Source organism: Hordeum vulgare, chromosome 2H (genome assembly GCF_904849725.1).
Source record: "Hordeum vulgare subsp. vulgare chromosome 2H, MorexV3_pseudomolecules_assembly, whole genome shotgun sequence".
Taxonomy (NCBI): Eukaryota; Viridiplantae; Streptophyta; class Magnoliopsida; order Poales; family Poaceae; genus Hordeum; species Hordeum vulgare.
Genome location: NC_058519.1, coordinates 532,187,378 through 532,207,363, shown reverse-complemented (window position 1 = coordinate 532,207,363; position 19,986 = coordinate 532,187,378). Strand labels below are relative to the sequence as shown.

Sequence of the window (19,986 nt, the reverse complement as noted above, 5' to 3'; positions counted from 1 at the left end):
GCTCCCTGCAGCCATGGACGACGGGCTGCTCCCCGCAGCCATGGACGATGGGGCAATCCCAGGACCCGATTGCTTATGTAAAATTCTTTTCAGGGTCCTTTTTGTAAAAAAATGGACCTGTTGGTAATTTCAATTCCTGGACTTGGAGGACCTATAAGTAAAAATTGTGATATAATATTTTTAATCCTAGGATCTGCTCTAGATTACTAATGCAGCTAATCCAACCACATAAATACAAACCTTATTAAAATGTTGTTTACACACTATTGAAATGGTAAAAATTCAATTCCACATTATGTACATCCAAACAGGATTTGGAATTCCATTCCAGCCTTAATTCTACGGACGAATACCATGCGCATCCAAACAACAAAACTGGAATTCCATTGAAATTGTTGATTTGGTATTCCATTGCCAATTCAATTCCGCGACGAATTCTGCGCAACCAAACATGGCATTATACTAAAGGAGTATGAAACATGGACATGTAGACGACCATCAGGAAATTCCAGGTTAGCTTCGTACATACCTCATGTTTTTCGGCAAAGTGTGGAGCATGGGCGAACAACAGATGGTGTTCATGGACAAAGATTCTTAAGAGTAAAAATCAGATTCACACAACAAATCTCAGCCCAATTACAAAATCCTACAAGACTCTAAGAGTACAAAAATAAAGTAAGTAGTTATCACCCATAATTACTTGCCCTCCCAATTAAATTCTACTGCAATTAGCCAGAAAACAATTTATTTGGTACCCAATGGAATGTATGTAACATGAGGTAGCACTCTTGTCATACAAATTCAGCAAGGGCTTTCTCGGACAGAGAGAAAGATGTGGATGCACAATTTCATTGGTGGAAGTTAGACCAGATGAGTGGATGCAGTTCTTGCTAAAGATTGCTTGGCTTGACCAGAACTGCAGAAATTATAATCCTGGTGCATGAGGTATTGAGGTGCAAATGTAAAAAACATGCTCACAATCTTCATTAGGATTTTTTCCTTTTCATTGCTAATTACTGCTGCAAAGTCAATCACTTACCCGTTGTCCATATGCATTCCAACAAACACTTATTGTGCACCACCCAAACAATCACAACAGCTAACTTCACACCATCGGAGTGGCAGGATACATGAAACATGATGGGCATCTTCAGTCTTCATGCGGCCACCTCCGTGTGCAGCGCAGCCGCCAACACGGGGCAGTACGATGAGGAGCGCGGGTGGTGCCCGGGCCCTACTTCCGTTGTTCCGCCCGAGCAGCGCGGTCATCTTGCAGCCGGTGGAGGGCCCTGCTGCCGCTGTGGCCCCCGAGCAGCACGGCCATTTTCCAGCCGGTGCTGGTGGTGACTTGGTGGGCATCAGCACCACCCCCCACGACGGCCCCGTCGGTGCTGCCGTGCTTCGTACGGGGCCCCCAAGCGAGCACGCCGGCCGCCTTATCAGCCTCCGCCACGACACCTTGGGCCATTCCTCATTCCTGGCCGTCGGCGCTGACGGCCGCTGCGAGCGAGGCGGAGGAGATGTGTTCGCTCGCGTTGACGCCGTCCTGGAGAGGCCGGGAGGGACGGAGGCGGGGGGATTTCGAGATGGCCGCCGGCCAATGAGGCGGGCACCTTCTGCGCCGACGAGCCGAGCCGCCTAGCCGAAGTTTACCACGTAGCCGCCGATTGGATCTGGCTCCTCGCCTCAGAAAACATATAGGGTCTTAATCATAAAAGTGAAACGTTTTCCTCATTAAAGAAAGGACTGCGGGTTTATTAACAGAAAACGGAAGGGTCTTTTTGCAAAAATGCCATGACGGATGGCCAGAAATCCTATTTGCTTTATTATTAGGAAGGAAGAGATTGGGAAAATTGAAAGGAAACTGTAGATATTTGGGTCGACCGAGGAATGTGGTGGCAAATCCGGACAATGTGTCATAAATCCTAGTATTGATGTGTTTGTTGTTTTCTTGACTGTTCTCGTGTGACGCCAATGTCTGCGATAACGTGCTCCATCAGGCAACCTTGGACCTCTGACCAAGTGAGGCAAATGGTCCTCCAAGGGAGCGTGAGAGGGGTTAGTAGTAGTACCCATACTCATCCTGAGCGGCGGCTAAGGCCCGGCGGGCTTGCGGTCATGTTCTCTGCACCAGGAGTCCAGGACCTAGCCCGGCTATATATCCGAGTGTATTCTTGTCATGTTTTGTACTCAGCTGCCTGCCATGGAGAGTTGGTTAACCTTATGTTGCATAGCCATATCCACGTTACTGGCCCTTTGGTTTTCCGGCGGCAAGAGCAAGCCCAAGAAGCACTTGCCTCCCGGGCCATGGACTCTCCCGATCATCGGCAGCCTCCACCACGTCCTCGGCACGCTCCCTCACCGCTCCATCACCGATCTGTGTCGCCGGCATGGGCCACTGTTGCTCCTCAAGCTAGGCGAGGTCCCCACGGTGGTGGTCTCCAGCGCCGAGGCGGTGGCGCAGGTAATGAAGACAAACGACATCGCCTTCTCGAACCGGCAGACCACCGAGCTACAGGAGATCATTGGCTTCGGCGGTAAGGGCATCATCTTCGCCCCCTACGGTGACCACTGGCGCCAGATGCGCAAGCTCTGCATTGTGGAGCTCCTCAGTTCCAGGCAAGTGAAGCGCATGGAGTGCATCAGGGCGGAGGAGGTGGGCAGCCTCCTCCGCTCCATTATCAGGACCACGGCTGCGGGCGCCACCGCCAACCTCAGCGAGATGTTTGCGGTGCTTGGCAACAATGTGGTGGCGCAGGCGGCGTTCGGCGGTAAGTTCACACGGCAGGAGGAGTTCCTCCACGCAATGGACCAAATCATGGACCAGCTGGGGGGCTTCTGCCTGGTCGACCTCTTCCCGTCGTCTCGACTTGTGCGGGGGCTCAGCAATGGCGAGCGCCGCATAAAGAGAATCCGGGACCTCATTGAGCACATCATCACCGAGATCATTGACGAGCGCAAGGTGGCGCGAGCAGCCGGTCACGGCGCATGCAACGCCGACGATGAGGACCTGCTCGACGTGCTGCTCAGGCTGCAAGGGGAGGACTCGACGTACCCTCTAACCAGAGAGATTATAGTCACCGTCTTGTTCGTGAGTATTTTCTTTTCAGTCATTTTTTTATCGTTTGCATCTACTTCCTCCGTCCGGAATAACAACAGTAGCGTTTGTTTCGAAAATTTAGATATTATTTAATTATATATATATCTCACAACATTACTATTTTCAGGATATGTTTGCAGCTGCCTCAGAGACCACAGGAACCACTTTGGAGTGGGCCATGTCAGAACTAATAAGTCATCCTGAAGTTATGACTAAGGCACAATTAGAGGTTCGAGATGTACTAGGTCAAGGCCGAGCTATCATTAGCAATAGTGATCTTGCAGAACTTCACTACATGCAGATGGTCATCAAGGAGGTTCTTAGATTGCATCCACCTGCCGCTTTACTCCCCCGCAAGACTAGAGAGGACTGCAAAATTATGGGTTATGACATCCTTAAAGATACCAACATATACATCAATGTCTTCGCAATTTCCCGGGACCGTCGGTATTGGAGCAATCCAGAAGAATTTAATCCAGAGAGATTTGAGAACAACAATGTGGATTATAACGGGACAAGTTTTGAATTCACTCCTTTCGGAGGTGGGCGACGACAATGCCCTGGAATAGCATTCGCATCATCAATTTTGGTGATTACCTTGGTAAACTTTCTCTATCACTTTGACTGGATGCTTCCTGACGATGCCAACTCAATGTCACTTGATATGTCTGAGAAATTCGGGTTCACTGTCCGTAGAAGGTCTGACCTACTGCTCAGGGCCATTCCTCATGTATGCTCCAAGGCTACACATATATAGATCCAAGACGTGGGTGTTCATACTTGTTGCATTGTACCTTTATACATACATTAGAATAAGAGAAGCTCATGGAATGACTTGTTGAACCAGATTACATGCCAAAAAAAAAAAAAAACTGAGAGTAACTATTGGCAGATACTGAATCTCGCATTTGGGAAAGCATGCCAACATCTGCCATGTATCTTCCTCTGTGGCCAATTTTGAAGATGTTATCATGAGTGATTCTAAGTAAATATTACTGGTTTGTATTTGTTAAGTAGTCGACTTACCTTAAGAACTATATTTTTATGTTATAATAGTTCAAAATTATTGTCCTTTATCCGTTCTCATTGTTGCAGGCACATTGAGCATTTTCTATGCTGCAACTGTGTCGTATATGTGTGTTGGTTACCCGTAAAAAAATGTGTGTGGGCTTCTATTTGGCTAACTACCAAGTTTTGTGATATATGCAAAAGCAGAGGACTCAACCAGGCTAGCTAACTATGACCATCAGATATATGCAGGAAATAAGGACTCAACTGGGCTAGCTAACTATAACCATCACATATATGAAGAAGCATCCGTAACTACGGAAAAAAATGAAGATAAATCTAACCATAACATTAAACGTATGGACCAAATCAGCCCCTCATAAAACAACGCATAAACTAGGGTTTAACATTCTATCAATCTCGCAACTCATCATCTACTTGTTATTTTACAATGACTTCTCTTAAGTCCATAACATGGTGAAGTGTCATGTAATTGACGTTCACATGACACCACTAACAGGGACGGACCCAGGAAAAAAAATTATGGGGTTCAAAATTCATAACCATAGTCATGAACCAACAGGGCAAAAGATTGTACATAAACTAAAACATGGGTGTAATCACTTCATTCCACACATGTAATTGAAAAGTGGGAGAAAACTAACCATTTAATTGCGTCAATATGACAAAATATTGTTCTAAAGTTGCATAAAAGAACATCGGCACATTGTTGTAACAATCAAACCTTCAATCTAAAAAAAAGACATTATTAAATCGAGGAAGTATGTAAACATTGATGAAGGGCGGTACTAAAAATTAGAAAAAAAAAAGCTTTAGCGCATTACCTTCCATTTCATGCCATGGCGATCTCTCACCGCATGAAAACATATAACTACCTCATCATTAAAAAAATAACCAATTCTTTCTCGACAAAGCGGATAAGGCTATTATTCATAAAATCATCAAGTACTAAAAACTAAAATGTTACATGAATTATCTGGTACATGAAGATAAAGTGTGCTTGGAAGTCGGAAGTAGAAATATATTATCCAAATTAAATTTAAGTATTTAGTCAGGACTAGCCACTGATTGTAAGTACAAAATTGCATAATAAATTTATATGTTATTATAGAAAATAATGTTTGAACCGACCTAATCACCTAAATCGATAGATTATACACATATAAGTTAATGATTTCTAACACAGAAATCACAAACGAACAAAAAAAATCAAAAAGAAAACACTAGATGATTTATAGGTCCTACCTTAATGTCAAATAGAATTAGGGAATGGTGAAATTGGGGTCCCTGTTTGGCGACGGAGTTGTGCTACCGCTTCGACATTGTCATGCAAGGCCACGGCGATGCGAGGGATCGTCGGATACTGCCGGCGACTTTGCGATGGCATGAGAGGCGAAGTAAGTGCTTCCGTCTGGCTGCACACGTGATGGCGTGAGGTGTGTGTCTACCATCTAGGTTTAATGTGGCAATTGACGGTTAGGCAACGTGCATAATGCATACTTGCGTTGGGCCGTAGGCTTCAGTGGATGAGAATTTATGCGTTGAGCTGCTTCTTTTGAGTTGGTATTTGAAAAATATACAACAGATTTGGCTGAGTGGGGGCAGGCTACTCGGCTGAGTGGGAGCACTTGGCGTCGCTCGTTGAGCACTCCTACGATGCGGGTCTCGCAGCTGGCGACATCACCCCCACCGCACTCAGAGTGACTGGTGGTGATAGTGGTGGTAGCTCCTGCTCCACCTGATCATCCGACTCCGCCCTGACACCCCAAAGTCGGCCCGGGGCCGAAGAATACTCAAATGACCCAAACCTGAGCTGATGCGTCGAGGTGGCTACAGGTGTCTTCTCCTTCACAGCAGCCGTCTCATCTGACTTGGCCTCTGGTGTCGGACTCTATCTGGAGCATCCCTGTGATCCGAACCCTTATCCTGGTTCCTATCTCCACTTTGACCATCTTCAGTATCCATATCGGTGTGCCGAGCCAACTCCTGAAAGTGCTGACTCTCTTGTATCTCATTATCCAAGTCAAAGCTCCTGCCATCATAAGTCCACCTCATCATGTCTGGAATATGCTCGATGCTAACCACACTAACAAACAGGCGAGCCACTCTCTGCGCACGCGTGAAAGGCATATCCACCTTCTCTGTTTTTCCAATCAGAGAACCAAGACTCCAAGTTACCATAAAATCATCTATAGCCGCACATGGAGCTCCAAGAAACCTGACCCAAAGCTTAGATAATGGAGTTCCCTCGGGCTCCTTCTGAGTCCAAGCATCAATCTCAAGAACGCAGTTGCTGTTTGGAACCCTGTTCATCCCAAACTTCAGCAGTCTCGCAAGATCTTCCTTAGTAAGAAAGTCCATCCTGAAAGAATGCTCGTCCATTCTGACCGGATCCCACCGGAAGCTCGCAGACACCAACTCGCACATGCGTTGAACAACCTGGTCCATAGTCATCGTTCCACGGGTCACCCGAACAACACCCGTCCGGGAACTCTCCGGAGTTGGTGTAGTTGAAGTAGAGCGAGGAGACTCAAAGAACATAAGCTCCGAGCAGCAAGCCCCATAAATAGTCACCACTGGCTTCGGCCCCAAGAGTAAGGGGCACTCTCCCGTCTCATGCCTCGGCTTACGGCAAATGTCGCATAACTCAACCGAGCACTCAGCCACAAAATGCCCCCGTCCTCCGCATCGGTAACATGTCATCTTTTCTTTTTTCCGAGCCCACTTCATAGCTCTCTCACCATCAGACTTATCGCTTGCTTTGTCCGACACCATATCCCGAGTAGCAGCTTCCTTTACAAAATTCACTTTCACCCCCGCGAGAGCACGAACCGCTTCCATGGTTGTTCCCGTCAGAGATGCGGAAGTAATGGCTTCACCATCCGTGTTTGCCATAGGCCCCGTCCCAGCTTGAGCGTCTTGCAGCGGTGGAATAGGCTCGGTCCTAGGTGGATCCCTACGCGGGTATGTCCGTCTCCCACCCCATAATACATACATAATATTGATCCATACCAAGATAAGAAAGAACACAGCTAATACAACTCGCGTGAGAAGTGTAAGTCATTAAGCATACACTATAGCATAGGAACAAAATAATGAGATGACTAAATAATAACCAGCAGGTGCATATTGTTGTAGAACTCACCTAGAATAAAAATGTATTATTTCCTCGTTATATTGCCATTGTTCTTGTAAGTAAATTTCTCTCAAGGTCGTTATTACAATCAGGTTGTTAACATCACAATAAACTTAAAATCTGAGTTTGTGCCAACAATGTAAAACTGCAATGGCATGCCACTACTATAAGAAATTGTGCATCCCTGCAAATGACAAACGAAGATAGTGAGATGCCAGATCCAGCTTGAAGTGTACTGTAACCTGAAGAGAATCAACTCTTACAGGCATGTTTATCGAAGGAAAAATAGATATGGAGAAGGCAAGAACTTACTCTGTAGCTCCTGGGAAATTCAGAGGCCCATCTAAAATCTGCATGTTGCAAAGACACTCTTTTAACAGCATCAAGGAGGCGGTGTTCCTCAAGTGTGTCCTGTCTATCAAGAACTTGCTCATGTTGTACATTTGCATAGACAGAGAACATTAAATAAGTAAATCTATATCCTATTAGTAGGAAAAGAGAGAAGAACAATTAGTCGATTACAAGGTAGCAAAATACGAAGCTCCTGTAGAAACAGTCCCCATCTCCAGTCACCGGTCTAAATTCAGAATACGCATCAAGATGGTCCACTCCTTATCCCGTAGCCAAATCGGGAATCAGATAATATTTTCTGACTTCAGTGGTGGGACGTGACTGCAATGAACAGTGTAAATACGGAAATTAAAATTACATAGACAACAGGAGCAGGCAACGTTTGGAAGTGTGTGGAGTCTTTGGTGGTGCTTTTGTTTGGAGCAGGCTGTTTTGGTCGATGAGGTGAGCAACAGGAGCATCCTTCACATGCAATTGCGTCGGGCGAGCTATGTCGGCTTGGCTCGGGAGATTGGTGGGGCATAGGTTTTTGCTCTTTCGGACCTATCATTCCTCTCCGATGTTCTCGAGGTCTGCGGATATGCTCGCGGCTGCCTAGTATGATACGACGGTTGTTGGTGTGCACTCTCGTAGCAGCGAAGACGCTCGAGTGCCCGACCAGGTGTGTTGTGGGGTTTCGCCTTCCGGCGTCTTGTATGTCTTGTGGTGCTCTAGGTCTAGTCTAGTTAGACGTTGCTATGGTTTTTGCCCGGTTTTCTGCAATAAACTGAGCAGTCCAGTTCTTGTAATATCTTCTTCTGATCAATGAATTTGGCAGCTCTCCTGTCGACATTCGAATTTTTTTTTTACAGAGACAAGAACATGGTGAAAAAATATTTTAAAATTTGGCAGCTCTTCTGATCAATGAATTTGGCAGCTCTTCTGTGGATTTTATTTTTGTTCCCATTTTTGGGTTCCGTGTTCTCTGGAAATATTTGAAACCACCAGCATGTATAATCCCATCATTGATATTGATTGGTTGTGTTTAGTAAGAAAAGGGGAAAATATCTATTAACGTCCGATAAACTCAACAACAGTACATATGCGATTCAGGTTTTATCACACCATCACAACCAAGAGTTAACATACAATGAAGTATTTATAAAAAAGAACATGTTTGTAAAGGAAGTGTTGGTCCTGCTGCTCCATTGGACTCAAAATTTTCGGTGCTCTCAAAGGAGACCATTGAATGAGACGTGTCAGGCCCCTGCATTTTTCTGACCGCCTGCAATATTTGAGACATTTATTGCATTTCTAGTGTTTCAATGCCGGAAATTGCAGATCTGCAAGGCGACACATGAAATTATTCCCACAAACGGCATGGGAAATCCTATATGATGTATTAGCGACATGCGTCTTCCTTTTGCACACGAGGGAGGGGCAGTTCCGACCGTCACGGGGCGAAATTACTTCGACGACATGACTCGTCCAACAGTTTGAATCCACGAATAATCGTATGATGCCAGAAAATCACGGGATCTGGCACATCATCATCACATGGCCCTTGTAGGGTGTGGTAAAAGTTTGGGAGCGTTTCGAATAGACCTCACATGAGGCCGCTTGTAAACCGTGCCATCTCCGAGGTAGTCTCTTGGTATAGAGAGGGAAGGTATCGGGTTTGTGAAGGAAGTGCTGGTCCTGCTACCCCGTTGGCCTTGAAACTTTCCATGCTCTCAAACGAGACCATCGAATGAGATGTGTCAGGCCCTCATATTTTTCTGACCCGTCTGTAATATTTGAGGCATTTATTGCATTTCTAGGGTTTGAGCGTCGGAAATTGCAGATCTGCAAGGCGACACATGAAACCATGCCCAGAAGCGACATGGAAAATTCTATGTCTCTCTTTTGCAGACGAGGGAGGGGCAGTTTCGACCATCAGGGGAAGAAATTACTTTGACGACATGACTTGTCCAACCGTTTGAATCCACGGAAAATCGTATGATGCCATAAATTCACGGATCTGGTACGACATCATCACATGACCCCTGTAGGGTGTGGTAAAAGTTTGGGCGCATTTTGAATAGGCCTCACATGAGGTCGCTTGTAAACCGCACCATCTCCGAGGTAGTCTCTCGGTATCGAGAGGGAAGTGCTGGTCCTGCTGCTCCATTGGCTTCGAAACTTTCTGTGCTCTCAAAGGTGACCATCGAATGAGACGTGTCAGGCCCCCGCATTTTTCTGACCCGCCTGTAATATTTGAGAAATTTATTGCATTTCTATGGTTTCAGCACCGGAAATTGCAGATCTGCAAGGCGACACATGAAACCATGCCCGGGGCATGGAAAATCCTATGTGATGTATTAGCGACATGTGTTCCCCTTTTGCAAACGAGGGAGGGGCAGTTCCAGCCATCAGGGGGAGAAATTACTTCGGCGACATTTCTAGGGTTTCAGCGTCGGAAATTGCAGGGCATAAAAAATAAGGCCAATAAAAACTAGTTGGTAGAAAATGGATGAAAATGAAGGCAAATCATTTTAAAATATTTTTTGTATTAAAAAAACAAGCAACCAAAAAAAAATGTAAGATGAATGCGTTCACTAGACACACGGCTTATATAACCAATGTAAGCCGAGTGCTTTCGCCGGACACACGACTTATATACGCTATAAGCCAAGTGCTCTCAAAGGGCACATGGCTTATATGATGCTCCGTGACGTCATCGTCAATCCCGTCTGATATAGACACGTGGTACGTATCTTTGCCGAGTATGCGCTATATGTGGAGTACATTTTCGCGCATAAGTCGTGTGGGCCATGTAAGTTGAGGGTTTTTGGGGACCACTCGGCTTAGATGATGCTATAAAACCGGAGCAATTTATTTGTCGGGTGTTCTTAGGTCAGCACTTGTCTTACATGAAGATAAACCGAGTGTCCGAAAAATAGCTCACGGCTTATAGCTTGACACACGAAAAAACGGGATTTTCCTGTAGTGGACAAAGACTTGACCCGCAGACGCTGGTGAGGATATTGACTAGTTTAACTTCCGGACACTTTTCTTTAATGAAGTTTTCCAAAAAAGTGACGAATGTGATCCTGTTTAAATCAAAATCGCCCGATTTGCATGAAATTTCATCGGTTTGTTGAAGTTCCTTTTGCTAAGTAGTACTCCCTCCGTCCCAGAATAAGTGTCACAAATTTAGTACTAAGTTAATACAAATTTTATAGTAAAACAGCAACACTTATTTTGGGACGGAGGGAGTACTTCCCATGTCTAACTCGTCGCAGCTATCTCCTCCAAATCCCTTCCTTCAAAAGAAAAACTCCTCTAAATCCCCACTCCCCTTCCCATCTAATACTCCCGTGCAAGGTCGGGTTTTATCTCATTGCTGTCAATTTTATCGGATGCCCCCGAAGGGAACTTGCTGTCAATTTTGACCCTGTGACTACCATCTCAACACCAACACGAGAGGGGGTTTGTTAGGATCGACGCAGAGAATCTAGGGCCACGAGACCGCATTGCTGATGTGGCGCCTACTAACTTGTATGCGTATATATATACGGGAAGGGTGGTTTCCTAATTCTCTCTCTCTCTCTCTCTCTCTCTTCACCCCCTCCCCACAAAACCCAACTCCTGCGACATTGCCAAGGTCAGATAAACCCGGAGGGCTGCGGAGTTCGATCACGCAGCACCGCCTGATCGGACTGCGCCTTGCCGAATTCCATGTGATCACACAGCATCCCTGACCTTGTAATCTATACAGGTATCTCTGTTCGGGGTCTTTTTGGGGTGGAGTTCGTGGGATCGGGAAGGTTTGGTAGATGGGGTGGTTATTCGAGTCAGTTGTCGTCGTCGTATAGAAAAGGAAGGATCATCCGTGTTCGTTCATGAGAAATCCTCATTACTTCTTCATTCACTTCTTTGTTGGCGACTGCGCGCAGCATGGAGTGCGGAGTTGGGGTTTCAGGCACGCGATGCATATCGGGACTTGAGATAGCGGATGCCTCCGCTTTTCGTGATCTTGATCTTGATTGGATTGCAATTGACTGATGTCACTGATCATGATGATCGGTTCACCTTGTTAGAATCTATGCTATATTTGCTCGTCGCCGTTCGGGTAGTGCATTGGATTCTGATGCTAGTATGTCAATATGTCATGCTATGATCATAGACCCGCATGATCAGAACCAGGTGTTTTTGGGTCGGTCGTAAGTTTGTAACCAACAATAACGGCATCTTCATAATTGCTCAACTTATTAGCATCATATCTCTTCCATTCATGCTCTATGATCATCATGTAATTATAATGTCTTCACGATTAATGTTGCAGCAAACTATTTTATACTCTTAAAAAGAAACAATGTATGATATCTATTTGACTGATTGCCTTGTCTACAAGAATGTTGCTGTTTCGAATTCTGAAAGAAGAAACAATGCATGAGTTGAGTAATTACTTTATCTACAAGAATGAAGTTGCCTTGTTTGTTAGGACTCTAGATTCATACATTTATAGCCATTTGACAACTCAGTATGTATGATTTTATTTACTAGATAAATATCTACTTTTTTTCTCAGTAGCTACAGATCATGGAGTGCCCAATGGATGCTACAGCAAGCAACCCCGCAGTGGTTACAGAATTCCACAACATAGTGAATGATGTGGCCCCACGTTCAACTTCGCCAGATCGAGAACTGGACCTTGCGAAGCGTCATTTCTCCGGAGAAGAAGCCGTAGGGCAATTCCCCCTAACCGCGAGCCCGTCCATTCTCCTCCATGTGCTCTCATCCTCTGAGCTGGATCCTAAAGATCTTGCTGCTTTGGAGGTAAGTTGTGCAATTGCATTCTTATGCTTTCAGCACTTTTGAGTATTATAAAATGCCAGTTATGATGTGGAGATGTTGTGCTGTTTCAGGCTACATGTAAATTCTTCAGAAATCCGGCAAAATTCCCACCAGACTTGAAATTACCACTTCCGGAACTTGCAGCATTCGACATGTGCCAGCAAAGGGCCATGTTTAAGACGATGAAACCAGAAGAGAAGGAGTGGCTGAAGCAAAGGTGCGGGGGCTCTTGGAAGCTTGTTCTTGGATACATTTTGGTCGGCGAGAAGAATTGCCGCCGCGGGAAATCTCAGGTCACTGCTGGACCAGGCCACAGCATTGTTGTCACAACAAATGGGGACGTATACTCATTTGGCATGAATTCCTCGGGCCAGCTTGGCCTTGGGGACACAGAAGACAAGTTCAAGCCATGCCTTATCAGGTAGAGTACGTTGATTTGGATGAATTCTTAGAATCTTGTGTGCCGGTGTTACAAACTGTTGCTGCATTTATAGGTCTCTGCAAGGCATCAGGATCACACAAGCTGCAGTTGGATTGAAGCGAACAATGCTTGTGAGCAACACGGGCAGTGTTTACGTATTTGGAATCGAGAGCTTTGGGGGGTATAGTTTGAATGGAACAGCTGCTACTGACTACGTTGACAGTCCCAAAGTAGTGGAGTCACTGAAGGGCATCTTTGTAGTGCAAGCAACTATAGGGGCCCTCTTCTCGGCGGTTCTGTCTAGAGAAGGCCGGGTTTATACTTTCTCCTGGGGCCGCGACGACGAGAGGCTAGGCCATCAATCAGATTACACCGATGTCGAGCCCCGTCTTGTCTCTGGACCCCTTGAGAATGTACTTGTTGCGCAGATTTCTGCCGGCAGCTGTTACCTCCTTCTGTTAGCCTACCAGCCCACCGGAATGTAAGCATTTGCTTGATCCTATCCTATGATGTCTTTGCTTGCTTATCCAATTGCATGTCCATTCACATAACTGAAAAAAAAATGTTCCTCTTTATATTTGTTTGATTAATATTCAGGTCAGTGTACTCTGTGGGCTGTGGTCAAGGAGGCAAGCTTGGGCATGGGAACAAGAACAATGAGGGTATCCCTCAGCTGATCGCACACTTTGGGGAAATCAACGTAAGGCCAATGTCAATATCAGCCGGTGCCTGGCACGCCACGGTCCTGAGCTGCGACGGGCGCGTGTTCACCTGGGGATGGGGTCACTGTGGCTGTCTAGGACATGGAGATGTTCAAGAACGCATGATCCCGACGGCGGTGGAAACCTCCAAGGCTGTCCACGTTTCGGCTGGCCAATACAGCACCTTTGTCATCGCGGATAATGGCGATGTCTATTTCTTTGGGAGGGGATCCTACGTCCTAGGCTGCCAGGTGCGATCGATCAATCATGTGAACTAACTTGCAACACCCAACTATCGATCTTGTCAAATTACTTACTGAATGTATGCATGATCGCTCTTGGTTTCAGGACGACGAGGACGAGGCCATGGCTCCCAAGTTAGTCACCTCACTCACCGGGCCAAATGAAAGGTTTGTGCAGATTAGCTCGACGAATGCCTGGGATTGGCACAACAACATAACGGTGCCGTCTCACACAGTTGCCCTCACCGAATCCGGCAAGCTGTACGCGTGTGGAGCGGGTAGCACGGGTCAGCTTGGTGTCAAGCTCGCCGAGGGCAAAGAAGGCATGCCCCCTTTCCAGGTTGACGTCGATCTCGCCTAGTTCCTCCAGCATCTGCCTGAAACATCTTCATACTGTACAGGGAGAAAGAAAGAAAAACCTTTTGTTTAGATTGTAGATCTAGTTCAGTCTAGAGTTTGGACCCTTGGTTGGTTGCTTTTGAGTAGTGGACAGATATATAATGATATACTCCCTCCGGTCCTTTTTAGTCTGCATATTAGCTTTGTCCGAAGTCAAAGTATCTCTACTTTGATCAAATTTATAGAAACATATATCAACATTCACAATGTCAAATTAATATTGTTAGATTCATTACGAAATGTAGTTTCATGAAATGTGTATTTGGTATTGTAGATGTTGATACAATTCTAATATGCAGAGTAAAATGGACCGGAGGGAGTATAATGATGCCATGAATTATGGGTTTTAAACTGAACCAAAATCTCAACTGCTTCGTTCATTTTTCATACTTCAAAAAAAAAAAAAATGGAGGCAAACAATTTGCCTCGTCCATTAAATCAGAGCATCTCTAGAAGACCCACTATAATGCCCCGACCCGCAAAATAACCACCAAACTACGGGTTAGGGCGGGAAATCATGCCAGACCCCGCAAGCGCGTCCTACCCGTAAATTTTTTTGCGCGCCGCAGCAAAATGCCCGTCCCAACCCGCGAAAACGCAGGTTCTCCCCCCGCCCCGTCGATGCCATGTATATATCTAGAGCGGTTGGTTGGTGGAACATTTCAGCCCGCGCTTTTCCCCCACCCACCGCCGACGGGCACCACCTTCGATTCCGGCCATACCAGCCGCCGGCGGGCCGCGACAGGTCCTGTTGAAAATATGCCCTAGAGGCAATTTCATGATAATCGTTCATTATCCATGCTAGAATTGTATAGATTGGAAACTCATACATGTGTGGATACATAGACAACACACTGTCCCTAGAGAGCCTCTAGTTGACTAGCTCGTTAATCAAAGATGGTCAAGGTTTCCTGGCCATAGGCAAGTGTTGTCACTTGATAACGGGATCACATCATTAGGAAAATGATGTGATGGACAAGACCCAAACTATAAACGTAGCATATGATCGTGTCAGTTTATTGCTCCTGTTTTCTGCATGTCAATGTATCTGTTCCTATAACCATGAGATCATGCAACACCCGGACACCGGAGGAATAACTTGTGTGTACCAAACGTCGCAACGTAACTGGGTGGCTATAAAGGTGCTCTATAGGTATCTCCGAAGGTGTCTGTTGGGTTGGCGTGAATCGAGACTGGGATTTGTCACTCCGTATGACGGAGAGGTATCTCGGGGCCCACTCCGTAATACAACATCACAATAAGCCTTGCAAGCAATGTGACTAAGGAATTAGCCACGAGATCTTGTATTATGGAACGAGTAAAGAGACTTGCCGATAACGAGATTGAACTAGGTATAGAGATACCGACGATCGAATCTCGGGCAAGTAACATACCGAAGGACAAAGGGAACAACATACGGGATTAAATGAATCCTTGACATAGAGGTTCAACCGATAAAGATCTTCGTAGAATATGTAGGAGCCAATATGGGCATCCAGGTCCCGCTATTGGTTATTGATCGTAGAGGTGTATCGGTCATGTCTGCATAGTTCTCGAACCCGCACGGTCTGCATACTTAAGGTTCGGTGACGTTTCGGTATAGTTGAGTTATAGGTGTTGGTAACCGAAAGTTGTTCGGAGTCCCAGATGAGATCTCGGATGTCGCGAGGAGCTCCGGAATGGTCTGGAGGTAAAGTTTGATATATAGGAAGTCCTGTTTTTGTCACGGGAAAGTTTCGGGCTCATCGGTAGTGTACCAGGAGTGCCGGGAGGGTATCGGGGACCATCGGGAGGGGTGTCACGCCCCGAGGGGCCTTATGGGCTGTTGGACGATACAAACCAGGCCCTGGTGGGCTGACATAAGCCATGAGGTTTGAGAGGCAAAAACACAAAGGTGGAAAAGGTGGAAAGGGTTTCCAAGTGGAAAGGAGGAATCCTACTCATAGTAGGATTGGAGTAGGACTCCTCCACCTCCAATTTCGGCCAAACCTTGAGGGTTTGAGGCTGCCTCCTCCTCTCCCTTCCTCCTATATATATATATATATATATATATATATATACCAAATATACAGAATAATTAAAATATGTATAATAAATCTAAACTATATTAAGTTATAAATTCAGGTTTTAATGTTGATATACGTGATTACGTATACGAGTAAATACAAACTTATTTATTTATTTTATATTATTTTTAATACGAAATGTTTTTAAATTATTTCGCTTATATTGCAGGATCTTTGAGGGGCTGTCGAGGCCAACAAGACGACTGAGGTGTACGCAGTGGTGTAATATCCTACTCAGTACTCACCATATTTATCATTATGTTGTTTCAGATGTAGCTAAGTTCGTTCACTTGATGTTTTAGTTGCAAATTTATGGAGTAAATTCCTATCGTCTTCCCAGGCAGTTCCACCCGAAGGGAACACTTCTCTACGGCCATAAGGTTCTCATTCAAATGCCATAAAAGGCTACACAGAGAACTACCGGCAGAGTTTTCTCCTATAGGATCCCTAGCATAAGAACTCGTTCCATAAATTCAAAAATAAAATACCAAGTGAAAACACGGAACTACATCATTTCCACAACATAATTTACATATGGTTTTCCCTTTCGGGAACCCCCGAAGGGTTTACACAAGGGTAAAGAAATTACCTTCTAACTACCTTCGCGAGCTTACAAATGCTCTAAATATTGTAGCTCTTTATTACACGATGAGGAAGTACTACTACTACTACTACTGACCAAAGAGCTTGCTAGCTGAGTTGCAACTCTGTGCTCTATCTGTGGCTGGTTCTTCTCCGTCTGGTGTCTCTCTTCGCAGCAAGGCTCCTCCTTTTATAGGCAAGAGAGCACCTCTTGGATGGCTTCCGGGAGAAGGCTCCTCTATTATTTCCTCCTTCTTTCTCCTTGTCCATCATGCACCTAGTTTTTAGGTCTTCTAGGCTTTATAGGCTTTGTAGCCATTATAGCCCTTCTTTCTAGGGTATTGAGTGCATGTTGGAGAGGTTTGCACACCGTGTCTTGGCTGCCAATGGAGGTGGCATTGTCTTCTTTTTTGATTTTCTTCTTCGTCATGATTTTGTCTTGGACTTTAATCTTCAGGAATATTACAATCTTTGGATATGCATGTGCCCGTACACTGCCTGCTGATATGTGTATGCGGGCATACTTGGCTGGAAACATGCACATGTGTGTGCATTGGCTATTGATATGCGTACGCATACATGCTGCATATTTATTTATTTATTTTTATATTTTTTTGAGGGGGGTCTTCCCTGCCCATATAATTGATATTTCCTCATCGTGTAGTAGTAGTAGTAGTAGTTCCTCAGCTAGCAACTCAGCTAGCAAGCTCTTTGCTCAGTAGTAGTACTAGTAGTTGATTTAAGAATAGTAAGCAAAAATATTGAAAATGAACTAAAATATTGTGGTTACAAATATATTCATCAAGGTATGTATATTAGAGGAGTTAAAGGTATGACAAGAAAGAAATTAGGAGCAAAGGTGCTTATAACTCTATTAGACCGAAGGTGGGAATCAGTAGATAAAGCAGCATTAGGATTTTTAGAAGGAGACATGAATGAAAATAGATTAATAACCTATATAGCTCCAGACCTAATGATGCCTGTAAAAGAATTTATTGAAAAAATGAGTTTTGGTTTCCAAACTAAGGGATATGAAGACTTTAAAGGAACAAATTTGTTAGTAAGCATAGAATTTATAGGAAGGCTCACTAACAGAAGTAACTATAGATATAGAGTTAATGTGAGTGATGTAATTGATAGTATGCAATCAAAGGGTGTTAAATTTATGAATCCACTTAAAATTGGTTCTGAAGAAAGAGCGGGAGAAGAGTGGAAGATTGGTGAATTAATAGAGAAAAAAGAATTAAAGTAACCTGAAAACTATATAAGTTATCAAAATTGTGAAGGAAGTAGTAGCATTAGATTTATGAACTATAAATCGGCATCAATAGAAGACGCAGAATCCTTTATGTCAGAAACAGAGTCTATTGACGATAAGAATAAATGTTTGACCGAATGCATGGAAAAGGCTAATTTAGATGATGAAATAATTCACTGGGAAAATAAGCTAAAGCATATAGATTGGGAATATAAAAATTCTATGACAAAAGATTGGCCTAAGATAAGAGAAAGAGAATTGTTTATAATTAGAGAAATTGCAAGGTTAAAAAAACTAAAAAATGAGAAAAAATTGGTAACTAGTGGTTCAATTATGCCAAATACATCATCAATTGAAAGGGGAGAACATGCTGGTAGTAATAATGATGCTATCACTAATAGAGATAAGAATATTGCTCAGGAAGAAGAACTTATTAGTGAAGAAGAGCAATGGGATATAAATAATAAGTTATTACTAGAAAGTTATGAAGAGGAAGAGGAATTAGTAAAAGGTATGTGGTTAGAAGATGAAAATTATAATGATTCGGAGCAGAATAGTGATTTTTATAACTCACTAGATGATGTGGGACTACAAAATTTAGACAATGCAATGGAAGCTATGGAAGTAGAAAGTAGTAATAAAAGAAGAAAGGGATATGGAGAGTCTTCGGTAAAAAGAGAAGGAGAGAGAGAGAGACCTACCAGATCAGCTCGACAATGGCCTCCAGAAAAGGATGATTATCAACCTACATATATCCTTGGACAATATAGATATATGGGTGCTAAAAGAAGAGATTTTGAAAAGCCAGTGCAATTTCAAAATTATAAGAATGATGGCGCTATTTTAAACCTAGCAGCTCATGACCCGATAGATTGGCCGAATATAATCAGCATATGGAAAGGTTTAATAGTTCAAAAATATATACAAAACCAGTATAATATAGGAACTAAGGTAGAAGATATGTTAACATATCTTGAAACATTTTTAGGAGAATCTGTAAAAGTTCTATGGGAACAATGGGTAGAGACATATCCTAATCAGTATGAAGAATTAAAAAGGGCCGGAAGTAACCCTAATAACTTTGCAAATGTTATTTCAAATATGATCATCGCAGAAGACTCGGAATTAGGATATACCTCGCTACAAAACGAAAGGTTGAGAGAAATAGAAAAACTAACATTAACTAGCTGGAAGGGAATAAAATAATTCTCTCAACATTATTTATATAATGCTACCACTTCGAAGCAAGGGTTTAATGTAGGTGTTGTAGAAAGATATTTTAATAAGTTGCCAGACCCTCTAGGATCCATAATATTTGAAGAATATAAAAAAGAAACAGGCGGAAACGTGGTAAATATATCTCAAGCCATAACATTTGTTTTTAAGCAATTAAGAAAGGTATGTACAGACATACAAGCCCAAAGGTCTATGAAGAAGTCAGATTACAATTTCTGCAATAACATTGTCCAAATACCGCTTACGTATGGAGAAGAAAGGCATCGGAAAAACAAATATTATAAACCACAAAGGAGAGATAATAGAAATTTTAGAACAAAGAAAAGATATTTCTTGAGAAGGTCCGATAATAGAGCCCCATTCTTGCATAAAAGAAATGTAAGAAGATATAATCCTAAGAAATCATATGATAAAACATGCAGGTGTTTCATATGTAACTCTCCCGATCACTTAAGTAGAACTTGCCCTAATAAAGACCAGAAAAGGTACTCTAGCAAATATGAGGAGCAAGAGAGAGTATTAATAGTAGATAGTGTTAATGAGAATATTTTGGTATGTGATGATGAAATAAAAGACGACGAGTCAATATATTCAATCATAGAGACAGATGAAGTAGAAAATGAGAATCCAGAATATGAATCAAGCGA

The 19,986-nt window shown here is 43.8% G+C and overlaps 2 protein-coding genes across 2 annotated transcripts; both read left to right on the top strand.

The window, feature by feature from the left end:
- The first annotated feature begins 2,149 nt into the window (after positions 1 to 2,149).
- LOC123430440 (ent-isokaurene C2/C3-hydroxylase-like) lies at positions 2,150 to 4,075 on the top strand. Its single transcript, XM_045114313.1, has 2 exons — positions 2,150 to 3,091; positions 3,228 to 4,075. Exons 1-2 carry the CDS (start codon positions 2,180 to 2,182, stop codon positions 3,855 to 3,857), a joined length of 1,542 nt encoding a protein of 513 aa, XP_044970248.1. The 5' UTR covers positions 2,150 to 2,179; the 3' UTR covers positions 3,858 to 4,075.
- Positions 4,076 to 12,179: 8,104 nt separating this feature from the next.
- On the top strand, positions 12,180 to 14,159 carry LOC123430439 (ultraviolet-B receptor UVR8-like). The gene is made up of 5 exons (XM_045114311.1): positions 12,180 to 12,416; positions 12,506 to 12,855; positions 12,929 to 13,336; positions 13,453 to 13,807; positions 13,905 to 14,159. Exons 1-5 carry the CDS (start codon positions 12,180 to 12,182, stop codon positions 14,157 to 14,159), a joined length of 1,605 nt encoding a protein of 534 aa, XP_044970246.1.
- The last annotated feature ends 5,827 nt before the right edge of the window (positions 14,160 to 19,986 follow it).